This window comes from Desmodus rotundus, chromosome X (assembly GCF_022682495.2).
Source record: "Desmodus rotundus isolate HL8 chromosome X, HLdesRot8A.1, whole genome shotgun sequence".
NCBI lineage: Eukaryota > Metazoa > Chordata > Mammalia > Chiroptera > Phyllostomidae > Desmodus > Desmodus rotundus.
In genome coordinates, this window is record NC_071400.1 from 15,302,250 (window position 1) to 15,318,111 (window position 15,862).

The 15,862-nt window shown below is 41.8% G+C and overlaps 1 protein-coding gene across 8 annotated transcripts in view; it reads left to right on the forward strand.

Annotated features, from left to right (window-relative positions):
* Nucleotides 1-15,862, forward strand: part of FGF13 (fibroblast growth factor 13) — a 579,899-nt gene that overhangs the window by 499,565 nt on the left and 64,472 nt on the right. For 7 of the 8 annotated variants that reach the window (XM_053917456.2, XM_053917458.2, XM_053917457.2 and 4 more), the window contains one exon: nucleotides 11,995-12,105. In XM_053917456.2, the coding sequence (XP_053773431.1) occupies nucleotides 11,995-12,105 (111 nt within the window). Of the gene's footprint in view, nucleotides 1-9,195; nucleotides 9,417-9,657; nucleotides 10,123-11,994; nucleotides 12,106-15,862 lie in introns of those variants that run through there. The other variant, XM_053917459.2, reaches the window with a different exon arrangement.

A 15,862-nucleotide genomic window follows, 5' to 3' on the forward strand; every position in this document is an offset into this window, starting at 1 on the left:
ATAGCAGAGTTAGCACAGCAACCTTCTGTGTCCACTCAACATGCAAACACATTCAGAGAGCCCAAAGTCTAAATGGCAGGAGACTTTTAAATTGAGGGATTCTCCAAAGCTGTTCCATCCCTTGAAGCTACCCCAGCAGCCTGCTCTGTCATTTAAAATGGCACAAGTAGAGACACTCCTTTATAGTATAATATTGCCTCTCAGAATGAGCCAATTCCGGGGGGGGGGGGGGGGGGGCTGTGATGACTACTAAGTACTTATTAACTCAGCACTAATGAGAGTATCTGATTAACTAGCTATTTTAGTGGAAAGCAGTGACCCAGGGTTGAGATAGAGGAAAGGACAATTTTAATGAAGAGAATTAGGAAAACCTGGTTCCTGTGGGGCCTCATAAGGACAGTGGGAATCTGGGCTGAGGTGCTGGCTTTAGAGCATTGCCAGAGGCTGACCTGGAGTGTGTATACACATGAACACACACACACAGGTCCACACACTGTTATTTTGGTTCTTCTTGTAGTGAAATTGAGCACTGTTGTTTCTGTTAGTAATTTTGTTAAGTATACTGTTTTCAGAACACAGGATACCACAATTCTGACAGAGAAGATAGGCACTGGAAATTTAGGGGCAGGAAGAGGAATGCAGTAAGTGGGTAGATGTTTTAAATATGTTTTCAGCATATTCAAATACCTTGCCCTGGCTGGTGTGGCTCAGTGGATTGAGTGCCGGCAATTCCCTGTCAGAGCAAATGCCTGGGTTGCAGGCCAGGCCCCTATTTGGGGGTGTGCGAGAGACAGCTGACTGATGTTTCTTTCGCACACGGATGATGTTTCTCTCCCTCTTTTTCTCCCTCCCTTCCCCTCTCTCTGAAAATAAATAAATAAAAGCCTTTAAAAAAAAACACATTCAAATACCAAACAAGTCCTGGTTTTCCCTGTTCCATAGGAATATTGAAGTCTACATAGAAAATTACTAGGATTATCTGGCTTGTACACTTCATTTGTTAGCTTAAAGTTTTATCATGCATCCTTCAAGGCATAGCTCAGTCACATACCAAATAGTTCTCGATATATGTTTACTGAATGAATGAATGAATGAATGAACATTTATTCAGCTACTTTTGCCTCAGATCTCTTCTCTAAAATGAGATTGTTAATTGAGCATCAAGACCCCTGTCAGGAAATCAGGTTCTAAAAATTACTTAACATATTCAGTGGTTGCAGGAGTAAGTTACTAAATTATTTCAATGTGTGGATTATACTTTAGCTGTTTGTCAGAAGGAAAAAGAGCAAATGAGTTAGAATGAATACAGTAGAAACCCCCCCTGATTGCAAAAGAATAGTCATGGGCCTTAGGCATGGAAGTGCATACAATGTGTGTAATATTTTTCTCTCTTTTGGCTGAACTCAAGCTTCCTGTAGCTGAAAGCAGATGGCACACAAAAAGCTTACAATGTAGAAAGCCAGTTTTCCCTGCATGAAAAGAACTGAGAGAACTGGGAGCACTTTAACTTCTTGTCTCTGCTAAGTAGTGATGAAGATAAAGACCAGGAAGTGTCCTTGGGGTCTCAGTATTCTAAAGCCCACAGTACCTGAGTCAGAGCAGGTCTTGGTGTCAAAGTACTCCCTCCGCTGAGAAACCCAGAATGACATTAAAGACTGATTTATAATTGTTTCATTTTACATGAAACATAGCAGTTTCCTTTAAATATTACTCTAAGAAGTTATTAAAAGAGTATGAAGTATGGTCATAACTAAACATAGGTAGTGTCTATTCCTGTTTGTTTCATAATTCACTTTGTTAATAAAAAGAGAAACAACGTAACTGAGTTGAAAATCATGCTATATTCTCCATCTTTTTCTGTTACCCAAGCCAAGAGATAGCCATATCCAGGCACCACACTGTTCAGCGACCCAAATTCCAGACCCAGTGCCAAAGAGGAAAAAGTTGTATTTAAAGGGCTGGCCTTGTACACATAAATTGTATTGGCTAAGGATCCTTGGCTTAAATACTGGCACTGCCACCTGTGTACAGGCCAGGAAACCACAGATATATCACTTAGTCTTTCTAGACTTCACTTATCTCACCTGTAAAATGGCAATAATGGTAATACCTACCTTAGAGGTTGTTGTAAGGATTAAAGAAAAATAGAATTACAGCACTTAACAGGATGCTTATCCAATTATAACCACAGAATTTATTAAGTGTTATCACCATTTGAGACATCCATTCCCCCCCCCCAAATCTAAAATAAAGTTGAGAGTTTAAAAACCATCTAGGTGAATAAATAAAGAAGACATGGGGTGTGTGTGTGTGTGAGAGAGAGAGAGAGAGAGAGAGAGAGAGAGAGAAAGAGAGAGATACAGAAGAGGTCTCCAAGGATATGGAGAATCATTTTGTTCAGAGAAAAGCCTGAAGTGTATAACAATGGGAAATTATGCAACAATAAAAAAAAAAAGGAAATCTTGCCATTTGCAATCACATGGATGGATCTAGAGGGTATTAAACTGAAGTGAACTGCCAGGCAGAGGATGACAAAAATGTATGATTTCATGTATATGTGGAACCTAACAAAACAAAACAAACCAACAGATTCAATAGAAACTGAGACCAAAGTGATTGTTACCAGAGGGGAGGGGTGTGGGGATGGGTGAAAAGTGGAAGGGGGATATGGTCAAGTAGTATTGTAATAAGTTTGTACAGTGACAGATGATTACTAGAGTTAGGGTGATGACATAGTAAGGAATAAAAATGTCAAATCACTATATTGTACATCTGAAACTAATATAACCAATATAAGATTGCATAACAACTAAACAAAAATTTTTAAATCCAGGACATGTGCACAGTTTTCAGCTGGATCATGAATCTGTCTTTTGCCCTGTTCTTAGAATCTGGAGAATACCCTTTCCTCTGAATTCAGGAAGTTTTCCTGGCCAAATCCTGGTTGGTGTCCAAAGCAAGATGTCTTGATTCTTAATCCTGAGGGAGCACAGAAGTATTTTCTCATTATCTCTCTGCTTAAAAAAATGACAACTCTTGATAGGAAATTGGTGGGATCAGTGTCATTGGCAAATAGGAAATCAATCCAGAGATCCTTATGATGGCTGTGAAGCCTGCGCCCATGACATCATTTGCAAACACTGCATTCCCTTCCTCAAATCCTGAGTTTAGGTCACCTTCCTCCAGAAATCCTATTTCCTGAAACAGCTTAGATCCAGAAAAATCACTGATTGTCCACTATTGCCTCAAATCCTCCATCATTTCCCCCCCTCGCTTTTCATTTAGATTATTTAGTTCACTGGGCAAGAAATGAACCCAGTGTTACAGATATTTTGCCTCTGAGTCTTGCACATTTTTAGTCTGCCAAAATGTCTCATCATAGAAACACCTCATTTATGTTTGTTAGCCATCAGTCAGTTCATAAAATAGCAATCGTTCTTTCAAGATCTTCAAATATTATTGAATAAAACAGAATGGGAATCACTTATAGAAGCGGGTGCTTTTGTTGGCTCTGGATTCTGAGTCACAAATGAGGCAACCCATTTGGTTAAGAATAAATTTATTGTATCTACAAAGTATTTCCCACACACTGGAGGAGAGAAACTTTAGAAAATGGGTGTGACTGCCTTGGCACACATGCTCCAAGTTCACCCAGTATGACCTTCCAATGTCAACCGCACTAGCTATCTCTGTGCCCCGCAAGAGAGGACTTGAAAATTTTCTCAGAAATGATGTTGCTTCCCATCTCCCTGTGACCACTTCTTGGTTGCAGGTCATGGGTAATATAAACAGTACATAGTATATTTTTTATGACAGAGTGAGAGCCTTGAGGGGAATCAACTCATATACCCACCAACATAGATAAAGTTTCTGTTCTATTCATAAAAGCTTCTATAGGAGAATCAGCAGCGGTCATGGTATTTAACCACCCCTACTTAAAATACTCTTTTCCTTGTACTAAAGTTACATCTCTACATATTGGAGCTTAAACTCGTTTCCTTGTTTTCTTTCCTTATGATCAAGAAAGAAACCTTGACCCCAGCAAGCCAATATTTCTCTCCAGGTTTTCTCGATTAAATGACCAAGCAGGTAATCAGAGGCCTTAAACTCTTGATGTTTCTGTTGCTATGGTTAATTAGATGGCAAAGAGCTGAATTCATTTATATGATTAATGTCATGAGGGTGTTTTATGGTTTTAATGTCCACATATTATGTCTGAACAATGAAATTTTTACATGGGTTATAGGATTTTTCTTCTTAAAGGATCAGAATTGATCAGTATGTTCCCAATTAATTTTAAATATAAACCAGAGATGCCTTTAGTAAATTGTATAGCTTAAATATTTAGAGAATAATATCTAAGAGGGGACATAATGAAGATCAAGCCACTGTCCTAGTGCAACGCAAGCCCAGGTTCCCTGGTTTTTCATCCTGAATACAAATCAGTAGAGTCAATCCATTGCTAAACAATTGATTCTGGAGACCTTTGTTTCTGAAGCATAATTCCCCCAATGATCTGACTAGCAGAGACTCATTGCCAGCTAATAAATGTGTCAAGTTATGTTACAAAATATAGCAGTCACTCTTTCTGTCCCTGGAATTCCAGTGTGACATAGACTAGATTCCCTTAAATTGCACTTTTCTTTTTGCTTCAAGTGGTAAGAGCCTTTGCTAATGGCTTTTGTATAACCTCCTTGTTTGTATATCTATCCAGTCATTTCTCTGGGTTTTGGATGTGATTCGATCGGCCACAAAAGGAGGTACTTGTTGCCCAGTCTATTAAATACCCCCTCTGCTGCCCTACTCAGTCAATGGTGAGATACCAGGTTGCTTGACTTTGGTGCTCTTGAACCTGCCACCCTTTCCTCCCTTTGAGCTCATCATCAGTCCTTGACCTGATAACTGGTCACTTAGATGTTCTGATGAATGGTCCATGAAGATGAACAGCAATCTGGCAAGTAGCTCCATTTATGTTTATCTTCATGAAGGAAGGGTGTTTGAAATCTTTCGCTTTTAGAGTTTCAGAAAGATAGGCAATTCCTTCCTGCTTAAAAGTTATAGAGGCTGCTCCTCCTTAGGCTGAGTTCACTCATTTTTACCCATCACAGTCACATCTGTTTGGATTTCTATCTTTCTCCTGGAGATGCCTCTTGAGAGCAGTCCCCTCAACTTTTTTACAGCTCATCTGAGACCTGCCAAAAGAGACTGGCAGCCCTGACTGGTGTGGCTCAGTTGGTTGGGTGTTGTCCCATAAAGCAAAGGGTCTCCAAAAGAGACTGGCAGTCTTGACCTGTGTAGCTCTGTTGGTTGGTCCCATAAAGCAAAGTGTTGCCTGTTCGATTGCCGGTCAGGGCAGATGCCCAGGTTGCGGGCCTAGTCCCTGGTCAGGGAGCTTATGAGAGGCAACCGATCGATGTTTCTCTCACACATCGATGTTTGTCTCCATCTCTTTATCCCTCCCTTCCTCTCTTTAAGAAGAAATAAAATCATTAAAAAATACAGATTGGCAGAGAATGATTAATATTCTATGCTCTGATAACCCGCAAAACTCTATCTGAAAAGAATGCTAAAGCTTGGTTCTCAAGTGAACCCATGAGGAGTGGAGCCAAGGAGACTTCTGTGTTTTTCTTTGGAATCCAATTTAGAGTTTATGTTCTGGTGGGGTGGAAAGGAAAAGGGGAAAGCAGAAGTATGAGGAGGGGAAGATAAAACATGTCAGAGGAACAGGGGCATATAAAAAAATCATGGCCTCCCAGAGCCAAAATGACCTTAAGGAACATTTCACCCAGAGGTTTTTAAATGTTTTATATTTAATAATGGAATCTTTGTTTCATAAGAAAGCATACAGCAAGCCCTAGTATATAAAATAAATGAAAGCAGAGGTATTATGGTGAAAACGGGAGTGAGGAAACTTACATCCCCTCCATGTACTCTTAGTGGTCTGTAGAATACAATTTGAAAGCCATTAATCGAGTCTACAGGGTTACTTTAAAGATGGGAAAACTGAAGTCCCAACAGTAGAAATGGCATGCCCAAGGTCACACAGCCCATTAGTGACAGAGTCAGGATTATAAGACATGCCTCCTGTCACCCAGGCTAGAACTCTTTGTGAATTGAATTGGAGAAAGGAGCATAGGGTTTTTTTTTTTTTTTTCTTGAACATGATCAACGAGAGCTTGGTGTACAGTGCAGTCGGGGGAGGAGGTAGAAGTAAAGAAGAGTTGACCCGTCCATTATACAGGAGTTGGGAGCCATGGAAATTGAAACTATGAATCTGGAGGAGACCCAGGAAGTTCCATAGCAAGGGTTACAGTGTGCACTGGTAAGCACAAAGCAAGACAGGAGGAAAAGGTACATTGGAAATAATTGTCAATGGAAAGTTCTTTCTTCTTCCTCCCATGAAATGCCATACTACTGGTCTGGGGTGGCAGTAAAACACAAAGGAAAAGTAATATATACTTCTCCAGGGTGGGCTGCAGTTCTTTCTTTCATATGCCTTCCTATGATCACTGTGGTTTGGGCATAGTTCTCCTTTGAAGATTAAGATTCCAGGGTTACAGTCACATTCTTGTCTGAATTGGAAAGTACCTAACAAATATACAAGAGATTTAGGAAAAGATCAAAATATCCGCTTAATTAATGATTAAGCTTATAGCATAATGTGATTTGGATCCAAAGTCAAAATGGCCTTCCTTCACTTCCTCCAGATGATCCCCTAATCTCGTTACAGGCCTTTGTGAGTTCCCGTAGTGGAGGAGAGAGGGGAATGCTTGTGGTCTGTAGACGGACACAACACAGAGAGTTAGAGGCTTCTATCTCCATTCTCACTAGTCATGTGTCACTTCTTGTCTGTGGAAAGGAAATAATAAAAGGGGGGTATAAAAAGGCAGAAGTACATTTTATGGGTTGATGGGAACATGCAGCAGGAAGAGCTTCTGGGCCCCCTATACACTCTCATTTTTCAAGATTATACAATTTAAGAAGGGTATTTTTAAACACCCATGGAATCTTATCAGCTTTGGCCTAGTAGTTCCCTGACCTCATGGCATAGGGGTAAGAACTTATGTATTTACATGTTTGTGCTTGTGACTTTACCATGATGTGTCCTCCCCATTATATATTCCTGAACCCTTATCCAGGTCTGTTTACCTCTGATACTTACCTCAGAGTGGCCATATGAGTAATTGTCCAAGCATCCTGAAGATACCTATGAATAGTGTTTGCACAAGCCAACAGTGAGTGCTCTCCCAGTGGAGAGTGGAGGTAAAAGAGTGTGTGGAAAAACCCTCATTTTCTCAGTACTATTTCCTCATGCCCACTCTTTTCAAGTTCTAGCCCTTGCCTGACTCAGAACTTTGTTCATCTTTAGCTTCTTCATGACTGCTTTGGTTTAGGGTCCCAAGAGAGAAGTAAGAGGAAAGGAAAGAAAGGCCCTTGATGTTGGGGCTCCTCGGAAGATAGAAACATGCAGAGAGTGAGTAGGAACATCTTCACTGCCCATCCCACACCCCAAATGTTTGGCTGTGGTCAGAGCTTCTTCTGACCCTTCTTTTGGTGAGAGTATTTCCCTTTGTGGTACTTGGAATTTGAATCGCATACATCCTGAGCCAGGAAACATCCTCCTACCCTTCAGAATCAATATAAATCAGTCATCATCAACTATTTTCACTAAACTTTCATTGAGCATAAATTCTGTGGCAGTAACTGTGCCAGGAGATGAGATTATGGTGGTGACCAAGACCCAGTTCTGAGTTTCAAGGTGTTCAAAGTTCAGTAGGAGCAGACTAGGGCTTTCCCCCATGAATCAAAATCCAAAGAAGTGGATATTTGAATGGACTTCTCCTTCTCCCTTGTCCTCCATTTTCTTGTGGGAAAGCCAAAAGAGCAAAGCTGTAGACTAACCTATTTCTGCAGGCACAAAATAGTGCTTCTGATGAGGCAAGAGACATTCAAGATTGGGGAGAAGTTGTAAGGGGCAGGTGGCAGCAGCTCCCCAGTGTTCTGGAACACTGGGATCTACTTAAGGGTCAGGTGATTCAGCTTTGATGGGCTAAGAAGCCTGAGTTTCCTAGTTGGGAATTCAGGCAAGAAAAGACCAGCTGAAGTCTGGGCATTTGGTTTTGCATCTATATTTATTCCGAAAAGATATGGAGGAGGGGGGGGGGAGTCTAGTAAAGAGAGTGTAGTGGCTGCTGCAAGATAGAGCAGCCCTACTATTGGGGGCGTCCTTTTAGGCATCAGAAATCAAGTAAAATAGTAAAACAATCCTGACTGAAGGTAGGGATGTGGATAGACCATTCTCTGTAGCATTCTTGACCTTAACATTCCTTCTTTCTTCTCTTGCACATTAAAATATAGAACAGGGAAAGGACAGAACTTGTGAATACAGTGAGGTGGGCAAAAGGCCAGACTTGATTCCTGAATTTGAGGGAGAGAGGTGGCCTGAGCTTGAGGAGCAGGGGATGGGCTGGCTTAAATAAGGAGGTTCGGCTCTGCGTTTTCCCAATACTCCTTATGGTGCACGACTCAAGCTCTCTGCTTGGACCGGAACATAATGATGAGGGGGCGTAGAGGAGTAAACGGGGTTCGGACGGCGCAAATTGGCTCGAAATGGAAAGTCAGCATAAACCACTGGGTGGCAGCATGGTGTGCGGGCGTAGCTCTGCAGTGCCTGCTGCTGCTGCTGCTGCTGCTGCTGCCGCCGCCGCGGGGGGCTAAACCCGTCTGGGAGCTCCAGTCTCTCTCCTGAACGGCTACAAGTGTCGCCAGGCGAAATATCTCAGTATTGTGGGGGGTGGCGGCGAGGAGTGGTGTTGTGAATCCAAGCTTGGGGCAGGTGACTGGCGAACTTCCCAGGAACTCACGCCGGGATGTAACCTGGCCAGCTAAGTACTAAGAATCACCCCACCCCGCCATCCCCCATTTCCAAGCACCACCCCCCTCCACCCCCCACCCCTCTCCTCCAATGCAACTACCTCATCCTGGTGCCTCCTCCATCACTGCTCCCGAAGCTCCTTTCGGGAGGAGGAGGAGAAAAGGATTTGGTGATGGGGCAGTGCTTAAGCCCCTACAGGTGTTAGCCTGAGAAGCCCGCAGGGGACTTGGGGGGTGGGGCGGGTGGGGGCGGCCCGTGGCCGGAGCCTGCTGGCTGGGCTCCGGGAGGGAGGGGCCGCCGGGGGAGGGGGCCTCAGGGAAGCTGTAGCGCTCTTCCGGAGGGTGCCTGCAAGACGGGATTCCTGTGCTGAAACTGTGCCGCGCCCAGAGAAGCAGCAGCAGCAGCCGCCGCCGCCAGGAAGCCGGGAAGATGGGAGGCCATTACCTGTTTGATCCCCGTCGGAAAGCTGGCACCGGCCAACTTTTCCCGATAGCCACCCCAAGAAGTTGCAAGGACTAGTCGGAGGCTCCGAGGGGCCAGGGTGAGGGCGTGCTCCCGGGCGCGTTTCCCCCTTCCCCCCCTCCCTTTCGCCGCCTGCGCTCCTGGCCTTTCTCCCGCCCGCGCTCTCCCTCCGCCCGCCTCCCTCCTCCCGCCCCCTCCGCGAGGCACAGAAGGGGGGGGGTTGCCGCCAAACTCCGACCTGAGCCTCTTGGACTTGCACAGTGTCCTGGGGCGCAGGGGCCGAGCTCACGCAGTCGTGAAGCTCTGCCTCCGCCCGCCAGTCTCGCTTTCGATCCCGGCCCGGGGCTGTGGCGTCGACTCGGACCCAGGCAGCCCGCAGTCCAAGCGGGAGCTGGACCACCGCTGCAGGAGCTCGGACGGCATGCTGAGCCCCCTCCTTGGCTGAAGCCCGAGTGCGGAGAACCCCGGAGGAGCGCAGGCTAAAGAGCCAAAGGCGGCGAAGGCGCGAGACCGAGCGGGCGAGCAGCGGAGAAGCGGGCGGAGGAGGCAAAGCCAGAGAGGGGCAGCGAAAGAAGTGGTGGTGGTGGGCGTCGTGGCCATGGCGGCGGCTATCGCCAGCTCGCTGATCCGGCAGAAAAGACAAGCCCGTGAGCGCGAGAAATCCAACGCCTGCAAGTGTGTCAGCAGCCCCAGCAAAGGCAAGACCAGCTGCGACAAAAACAAGTTAAACGTCTTTTCCCGGGTCAAACTCTTCGGCTCCAAAAAGAGGCGCAGAAGGAGACCAGGTTGGAAGGGGCTCTTGGCTGATTTTGTTTTGTTTGTTTCATACTTTACGAATTCCCAGGGGCTGGAGGTCGTGTAGGTAAGCGTAGGTGAGTTTGTGTTTGGCCCATCTTGTGCGGATGTGGCCACCTAGCCAGTGTGTGTGCGGAGGGAAGCGATTGCTTTCGATTGCTTTCCTGCCTTCTTCGTATTGGTACCATGCTTGCTGCATTGCCAGTGCCTTGGGACAAGCGCAGAGCTTTGGGGCATACCCTGCTCAGGCGGCGCGCCCCCAGCTTAAGACGTGCCACATGTGTGTATGTCCCGGGGCTCTGGGCAGGCTCAACCCAGACAGGGCTATTGTGTGTGTGTTGGGGGGGGGGTGTAGAAATCGCAGATGCGGAGCTGGACAGACACCACTTGCCCCCACACCCAGGAGAACCCAGGGAATCCCTCCCTAGCTTTCATTCCCGCAGGTCTGACCCTTCCCCTCCAGCTTCTATGGGCTTCCATTGTTTAGGCATCCAGTTTCTTTGATCACTTTTAAGGTAATCGGGATAGATTTGACTTGTGGTGCAGGTTTGGAGAGGATGGAGTGGATTCCTAGAACCTTTTGGCAAATAGCTTAGTGATCTGGTTACAATAGTAAAAGTGTGGTTACTTGCTACTAAAATACAGGATTGAAGAGAGAATTTAAACTCATAGCTAAAGTGTGGGTCCTTTAGAATCTATTCAGTATGAGAGTAGAGGGATATTCAGCGCCAGAGAAAATTCACGCTGCTCTAGGTGTCAGGTTGCGTCAAGGTAGACCTTCCGACGAACCTGCAGCTTATTTGGCTATTCTCAACCAAACGAATCCTCTCCGCTTGTTTTCTTTTAACTAGCTAAATACTGCAGAATCTTAGACTTATTCGTCACTATGCTATTTCTCTTTTTAAGTGTACTGCACACGCTGCAATGGAAATGCAAACATACATTTTCTGTTGGCTGGAAGTTTTTAAGGCATTAGCTGTAAATTAGGATAGTTTAAAAAAGGCTTAAGCGGTTGCGAAGCATGATTATCTGGACCGAATAATCACGTAAATATTTCAGTGCAGGTGTCTGTTTTCTATATAAACAAATTTTGGATGACATGGCTGTTATTGGAAAATTAGGTACTTTATTAATTTATGGTGATTCATAATTGAAAATCATTTTAATTGAGAACGTATTTTGGACAATCATATTTCTGATACTAACTTTGAAAATAAGTATGAACTGATTTTCTTTCCTTCCCACCAAAAAACCCCTGCTTGTTTTTCATCCATTTTTTCTAAGGATAATTAATATGCTAGTGTATGGTAATGGTTGCTTTATTCTTCCCTCCTCCTCTATTTTTTTCTTTTTTTTGTATCCCAGCTCAATTTTCTTAATATAAGTCCTTTGATGGGGTTGTGAGTTATTTATGCATTTCAGCTTTCTTGGAATGGAGGGGACTATTTATTCAAATCACCATAATTCTGAAGGAAATCTCGAGTAGCGTGTTTTCGGTCCGTGGTTGGCAAACCTTTCTATATGATCTTTGTACTTCTTTTCCTTCTGTGAGAAAAGTGGCACATTGTTAAAAGGCAGCTTATGCCGATTGCCAACCCATTCCTAATGCTCAGTGAGAGAGAGGACCAGTTTGCAAGCTATGAGAAGCTGTAGCTTCTGTCAGAAGCTTAGGGCTTTACCAGTGTTAGGAGACAGAAATCAAGTGTTTTCAAAGTTTGTTTTCTTTCTTTCAGAGGTCTCTTTAAAAGTATAGCTTGACCTTCTCCACTAAAAGTTGCAAATGAAATTAAAAGTTTGAATTCTCAGTCTTTTCACGTACCTGTGCACAACTTAATTGATCCTACCTATCATTCTCTTTACAGAGCCTCAACTTAAGGGTATAGTTACCAAACTATACAGCCGACAAGGCTTCCACTTGCAGCTGCAGGCAGATGGAACCATTGATGGCACAAAAGATGAGGACAGCACTTACAGTAAGTGACTGCAAAATAAATTAGTATATCTCAGCATGTTGTTGACACTGTGTTTTCTTTGTTTTTTGAAATAAACAACTTTTGCTCTATCCTTAAGACAATGCAAAATATAGTCAACACTGTATCATCCTGTTTATGCAGGTTAACTTAAAGGAAGTTGAACCTGAAAATACCTAAAATAGTGAACTATAGCAAATAATGTTGACACCATCTGAAGAACAATCCAAATGTCATGTCCATGGTAATCTGGATAGATTTTGGCCATCTTTTGGATTTTATTACTTTTTTCCCCACAGAAAATTTACTCACCCACACACTGATCCTGAAATAGCATGTTATCTCTGCTCTTAAAAACTGGTCTGTCCCAAGAGAGAGGAGCAGTTTCATGTCCTGAGAATTCATTACAAGCTTTCATTTCTATTCCCCTCTCTGCGCACACATTGATAGCTCTGAGACTAATTGGGATTTTAACATTTCCCAGAAATATTCCCACTGTTAGCTAAAAACAGCCAAGGAAAGCTGGTATAAAAGCTAATGAGTCCTCTGCAGCATTTGCAGAGATGTGTGACTATAGGCAGCAAAGCCATAAACTGTGGCCCCAGTATTGTGTTAAAGAGTTTCACACCTGTTAAGACTAAGTTCCTGGGCTGATGACCACCCTATGACCTCAAAAGGAAGACACCTTTAATTACCCTTGAAGAAAGCTCTTTTGGTACTTAGGTTGAAAAATATTCATACTGAATGATTCTTCACTGATTTTGCAAAATGCCATGTTACTGTTGTGATATTGAAGTATCGTAGACGTTCTTTTGTGCATGTCTATTTGAAAAAATTAGTCAAGTGTAAGTAGGTAGTTTTACTGTAATCATATAACAGACATTAGTACATGATGGTCAGTAATAAAACATTCTCGTAAGTCAATATGTATAAATTGGTATTTGGGGAAGAGAATTAGGGGACGTAAACTGCTGTTTTCCAAAGTACCTCAGCAAAATACATCCTTTGGGTGTTATTGAAAGGAAGCTTATGATTAGCTGCTAATAAGCCTCCGCAAGTGGACTTTTCCCCATTTATTTTTAACATCTCCAGATCAAAATCAGAGAAAAAAATTGTTTTTGGTCCAGTGTTCACATGTATTTTCTGAAAAATAAGAAAAATAGACAATTCATTTGCAGGGCCTTATAAACAGCAATGTGCCAAATATATGGAGATCACACTGCAGTCATTTTAAGATATATATGTATATATATTCACATACACATATATGTATGTAAATCAAGGCTCCATTTCTTACTATTTAGCTTTAAATCACATAGATTTTACTCTTCAATTCCTCCATATGCACAGCTTCTGCCATTGGTTGTCTTATAACTCTGACTGATATGCATGGCATTTCTGTGTACTAATGATACTGTAAGACCTTTCAAGAGCTTAGCTTGGTAACCAGAATCTGTGTTTATATAGAATGACATAATGAGAGGTAAGTCAATCAATGGTAAGTATTACCATAACATGAAGTATACGAATGAGAATTACCTCAAAAGAAATAGCAAGTCTTGTGGGGCTTGATTCTCCCCGATGTTAAGTGTGACCAGAGAGCTAGCTTATCTTTCTAATTGAGGATATTGTGGTTATAAGTAATAATGAAACAAGACTGTTTAATGATTAAAAGGATCAGTAAAATGGAAGTTTGGCCATGTAACTTTTTCCCCCTAAAGCCAAGCAATTTTCTTGGCATTCATTACTTAATTACTTTAAATGGGTAATACAAGGGAAAAGTTACTTTTTTCACTCTTTCATTTATATAATACTGCCTCATTATGTATTCCTAGATTTCCTTAATATGTATTCCTGGCATTGTGTTCATATTTTTCTAATTTTTAACCATACTTTTCTCATTTAGTCTAATTTGATTGATTTTATGATACTTAATTCTGACATGATAAGCAAGATAATGATAAAACAGATCAGTTCACATTTACCCAGATATATTTATTTCCCACAACTTATGTTTGGTGTATGTGTTTAAGACAACCTTGGGTCAATTTATTAAAATGGTAAATGCCCATCGAATGAAATCTCATCATGAGGACATCAGCCATTCTAAATTACGTATTTCTCTGTGAAAAGGAAAAGATGATAGACATTTCATGGCAGCAGTTTTATTGTATCTGCCCTGGGTGCAGTGAGAGCTATGTTAAAAGAATGGGCAACTTTCCCTTCAGAGCTACAGTAGTATTACCAGTTCATCGTGTCAGGTTTTTCCAATTTTCATTAAGATATACTTTTATTGCATACAACTGTAATGGAATAACAATAAACATTTAAAAAAACAACAACAAAAAAAGATATACTTTTATTAACTACTCCCTTTGAGAAACTGACCTTAGCCAAACTGATGAAAAAGGATGATGTCAGTGTCGTTTTCAGAAACACCAAGTGCAAGGTAGAAATGGTTTAATTGTTCTTAGGTAGACTCAACAGAGAACAACAAGAAACAAAGGCCCTTTTATTTATTAAAAGCTTCTTTAAAACTTTGATGAAAATGGGATTTAGGTATTTAATCAATGTGTTTTAGGTATACAAGTGAAATCAATTGGTTTCTTCTCATATTTAGAATACTTTTATCCTAATCAAAATAAAATCTTAAGTCCATGAGGAAGTGCTCCAGATTTAGATAAATAAAAGCAGAGGGGAAAATATTGATTCTGTCCAAACTCACCCTTAATAAAATTTCTTTGCATTTTTATTTAGAAAGATGGTTCCTTTAGACAGATTTTAAACCAACCCAGTTTATGATCTATCTTTAATGTCTAAAGAAAAGATTGGCCTAGTATGACCAGCCACTTTCTGGTTTTGCTACTGTCTTCATTTTTTTGTTTTAGAGTGGTGAGTTTTGTTTTTGAATCAGGCTTCATAGAAATGTATGGTACATAGTGAGAAATTCATGTTTTACTACATACTTAATAACATTGTTCAGGAATAGATAATCCCAGGTGTGGGTTATTGTTCTTTGCTCCTCTTTTTTTCTATTGCTCATTAAAACCCACATCAGAAAGTGGTTGGGGCACACAGTGAAAATCAAATCAATCTCTGTCTAAACTTCTTACAAGCTGCATTAAGAGAACTAAGGAGGTTCAGAATATTGTAAAAAATGAAGTTCTGCAAATAATTCTGGATATAATTTATTATTCTCTGCCATCTCTTAGTATGACTGAACTAGGATTCAGATGTATGCTGGTGGTCTAGTTGTCTAGTCATATGCAGTGGCATGGCTTTTAAACTAAATCCACGTGGAGGTTTTGGTTTGGTTTAATTTATTTTGGTTTTTTTAGATCTCAAAATTCTTAAACTATGAACTTCTATGTAATTGTGATCAATGACTTCCAAACAATGTAATATTATCAGGTTTCACTGTATAGATTGCTATCAGTCCACAAATGTGTGTTGAGCACTGGCTTTGAGCAAGGCTTTGTCAACAGAAAGAGATATAGACATGACCTGCTCGAAGATCTGAGACTTCTTTCCTTTGCATTGCATTGTCAAATATAGCATGACATCCTGGCTTCCGATCTGTGCAATTATTATTCTCCTTTACCTCACATAACAGAAGGGCAGAGCTTTTAATATGATGAGTATTGAATGAAGTGCCATCAGTGGCATATAGTAGGAACACTTGTATTTTGAACTGTACAATATGTCCTAGCTCCCATTTGATAACATCCCAATTTTAAGGGAAGGATACATTATAAGCTCA